This window comes from Numida meleagris, chromosome 15 (assembly GCF_002078875.1).
Source record: "Numida meleagris isolate 19003 breed g44 Domestic line chromosome 15, NumMel1.0, whole genome shotgun sequence".
NCBI classification, from domain to species: domain Eukaryota; kingdom Metazoa; phylum Chordata; class Aves; order Galliformes; family Numididae; genus Numida; species Numida meleagris.
Window position 1 is genome coordinate 79539 of NC_034423.1, and position 3834 is coordinate 83372.

Here is a 3834-nt window from a genome sequence, read left to right on the forward strand (position 1 = left end):
ACGTAGCACGCCAGCCGGTCGGCTTGCGGCGCGGAGCCCGACTGCAGCGCCGACACCCTCACCTTGGGCTCCACTGCGGGGCACGGGCCGAGCGCTGCGGACAGGCTGCGAGAGCGCGGCGCCTGCCCCTCCGCCCGCGCTGTGCCCGCTGCGCTCACCTCTCCTCTGCACCGTGAAGGACTCCAACACCCCGTAGTTGTGCCGGCAGAACGTGTCCACTGCACCCTGTAAGTACTCCATATACTCGGTGTTGCTGTTGTAGTGCTCAGCCTGACGCTCACCCAGGGCTGTATCGGCCACAAATTTCCCCACGTCGCTGTCGTAGTGCGTGTACTGCTGCCGGTTGTAGATGTACCTCTGCACCAACCTCACCCTCTCGGAGCCGTTCAGGAAGTGGCAGTCACCTATTGAAGCTTGCAGGAAGAACGCTGCGGGCAGAGGGCACGGTCAGGGCATTCAGCAGCCCCCCGCCGGACCCCAGCTCCCTCCCCGGCTGCGCTGCCGCCCCCCGCCCTCGCTCCGGAGCTCCGAGCGCTGCGCACGGGGCCGGGCCGAAGGGCTCCGGGCTTCGCCGGGGCGGACCCAGCGCCGTCCCCGCGCCGCGGCTCCGAGCTCACCCGACGGCCTCGTGCCGGCGGCCGCCCGGGCTCCCAGCGCCACCAGTGCCACCAGCACGGCCCCCGCCGCCGGGACGCGCCCGCTCCCCATGGCTGCTGCCGCCGGAGGACGGAGAGAGTCGGCTCCTCTCGCCAGCCGCGAGCCCGGGGCCGGGCGGGGAGGGCCAGTGAGCGGCGGTGCCGGGCGGCATCACCCGTCTCCAGGCAGAGCTCGGCGCCGCCCGGCTCCCTCTCACACTCTGCCCCGCCGCGGCCGCGCTCCGGCGTGACCCCTTCGCTGCTCCGTGCCAAACAACATTCTCCCGTTTCACCTCTGTGCTTCCCACGTGTGCATCGTTCTGTCACCCCACCATCACACCCCCTTCTCCTCATATCCCCCCGGGGCTCCACCAACGATTACATCTCAATTATGTCGTGTTCCCCCTGTGGTATGGTACCTTTAAGGTGTCCTCACGGTCACCATTGGTCCCCCCATGATCTCACCATGGTCATCCAGTAGTCACTCCATGTTCATGTCCTGGACACCCCATTTGTCACCACTTTGTCTCCCCATCCCCACCTCATGTTCCCCCGTGTTACCCTCATGGTCCCCTCACGCTCATCTCATGGTTACACTGTGTTCTCCCCACTCTCACACCCTCTGCTCAACTCTTTGTCCCTCTATTTTCTGCTCATGTTCCCCCTATGTTCTCACCACGATCTCCCCCTCCCTGTCCCATTCTCACCACAGTGTTCTCCCCATATTTTCCCCGTGGTTCCTTCGTGGTCTCCTCACGGTCACCCAATGACAGACCCACGATTCCCTTCATGGTCATTCCACATTCTGGCTGTGCTCCCATTATGGCCACCCCACGCTCCCCCTGTGTTCTCTCTATGCTAATTAACATTATCCCATGTTCTCCACCATGGTCATCCTTCCATTTTCCCCCCATCGAGTTGCCCTGATCACCTAGTGGTTGCCTGATGGCCTCACCATGGTCACTCCATGGTCCCACTATGCTCATCCCATGGTCACCTCTTCATCACCCCAGTGATATTCCATGTTCCCACCATGTTCTTACCATGGTCACTCAGTAGTCACCTCCTCCTCACCTCAATCTCCACACACACAACCCCTATATTAACCCTGTTTCCCCCCTTGTCTCTTCATTGTCACCTCATGGTCACCCCTCGTTCCTCCCATCACCCCTTCCCACACCTCATGTGCTCCCCATGCTGCCTTCACTGTGATCTCATGGCCACCCCATGGTCCTGCGGTGTTCTCCCCATCATTACCCAGTGTTCTCCCCATGGTCACACCATGTTCTGTTGGTGGTCCCCTCATGTTCTTCCTGTGGTCCACTTATGGTCACCCAATGTCCCCTTCATCATGACTTCATGGTCACCCAATGTTCCCCACTGAGGTCCCTTCATGGTGATCCCCCATTCCCTCAAGGCTCCTTTCAGTGTCACTCCAATCCCATGGTCCCTTCATACTGACCTCATGGTCACCTGATGGTTCCCCTATCTCCTCTCCATGGTCACCAACTGGTCGCATCATGGCCTCACCATGGTCACCCCACAGTCACCTCTTTGTCACCCCATTCACACACCATGTTCCCCCCATGGTCACCTCATTGTCAGCAGTCTCATCCCTTCATGGTCACCCTGTGCTCCTCCCACCATCCCATCACGGTGACCTTATGGTGCCCAGTGCTCCGTAGAGGGATCACATGGGACCAAGGGGAGACCATGTGGTGACCATGGGGGCACCAAGGGCAGAACATGGCGAGATTATCTGGTGACCATGGGGGGATGGCAGGCGTAATATGGGGGGGATAGGAAGTGAGAATGGGGTGACAAAGTGGTAACCATGGGATGACCATACCAATGTCACGGAGTGACCACTGGATGACCATGGCACGATCATGGTGGGACCATTGGGTGGGCCCAGGGCTCTGGGGACACCCGTGGGGGCTCAGCAGTGCGATGGGGCCCTGCAGGTGACACAGCTGTTCTCACACAGAGAGGCAGTGCTAAGCATCCCATGCAGCAGACGGACACTGTGCAGCATCTCGCTGTGGTGCTGGGGATGCTCAGGGTCCCTGAGGGGGCTCTGGGGAAGGGGCAGTGGGGGGCAGCCAAGGAGGGGATCCGCTGTGGGCTGCCCCTTCCCCATCTCCTTCCCATCTTGGGGCTGCTGCTGAAACAAGGATGTGGTGGGGGCCGAGTGTCAGAGGGAGCCCCGCGGGGCCGAGCTCTGCCTGGAGACGGGTGATGCCGCCCGACCCCGCTGCTCATTGGCCCTCCCTGCCCGGCCCTGGGACTCTCCCGGCTGCTGCCATCCCGCTGCGCTGTGCTCCTGCGCCGCTCCCAGGGCTCATCCCAGCCCTCCTGGCCCACATCGGATCATGGCCCTCGGCTGAGCTCGGAGCCGTGAAATGGGGACAGTGCTGGGTTCCCCCCGGCAAATCCCGGAGCCCCGTGCGCAGCACAGGTGCCCCCTGCCCCGAGGGCCGGACCCCGGTCAGGGGATGAGCGGGGCAGGATGGGGACGTGGGGTATGAGGGCACCCGCGGAGCTGCTCCCTCCTCTCAGGACGCCCCTCTGTGTGCGGGCACCGCTCATCTTCATGGCCTTGAAGATGGAACAGTGACGTGGCGATGCCCATGATGCCCACGGCCGGGTCCAGGGGGATCTCACTGTGGTTACTGCAGGGGCACCACTTCACGATGCTCTTCTCATTCCGTGTGCCCCCCAGATTACCCACATTGTCCCAGCAGTGGTCCCCTCACTGTCAGCCCACGTTCTGTCCATGGTCACTCCATGGTCACACAATATTCCCATCACAGTGATCTCACGGTCACCCCATGTTCTGCCCATGGTCCCCTCATGGGGGACCACACCTGTCCCATGTCACCTTCATGTTTGCCATGGGGACACGTCCCCCACAGCCATTGGGAACCACAGGGCAGTGATAACCCCTCCCACTGACCTCCCGCTTCCCTTTCCAGCTCTCGCACAACAGAAAGAACCCAAGGATTTGCAGACACCGGGTCAGCGCCTCAGCGACTTCTTCTTGGGGAGGGGACAGAGCGGGCACTGCAGCGGCAGCAGGGGTGGCACTGGGGGGGACACAGGAGGGAGAGCCGAGGCGAGGGCCGGGAGCGCGGCGGGTGCGGCTGGAGCAGCTCCGCGGGGCAGCAGCTAGTTCAGCATCCCTGCGGGGACACGGCGA

The 3834-nt window shown here is 62.5% G+C and overlaps 1 protein-coding gene across 1 annotated transcript in view; it reads right to left on the minus strand.

Moving 5' to 3' along the window:
* The window catches only part of LOC110406660 (class II histocompatibility antigen, B-L beta chain-like), a 2505-nt gene extending 1727 nt beyond the window's left edge, over positions 1-778 (minus strand). Inside the window, exons 1-3 of the mRNA XM_021413450.1 lie at positions 618-778; positions 159-428; positions 3-73 (exon numbers count right to left, since the gene is read on the minus strand). Of these exons, the coding sequence (XP_021269125.1) occupies positions 3-73; positions 159-428; positions 618-708 (432 nt within the window). The 5' untranslated portion in view covers positions 709-778. The remainder of the gene's footprint in view (positions 1-2; positions 74-158; positions 429-617) is intronic.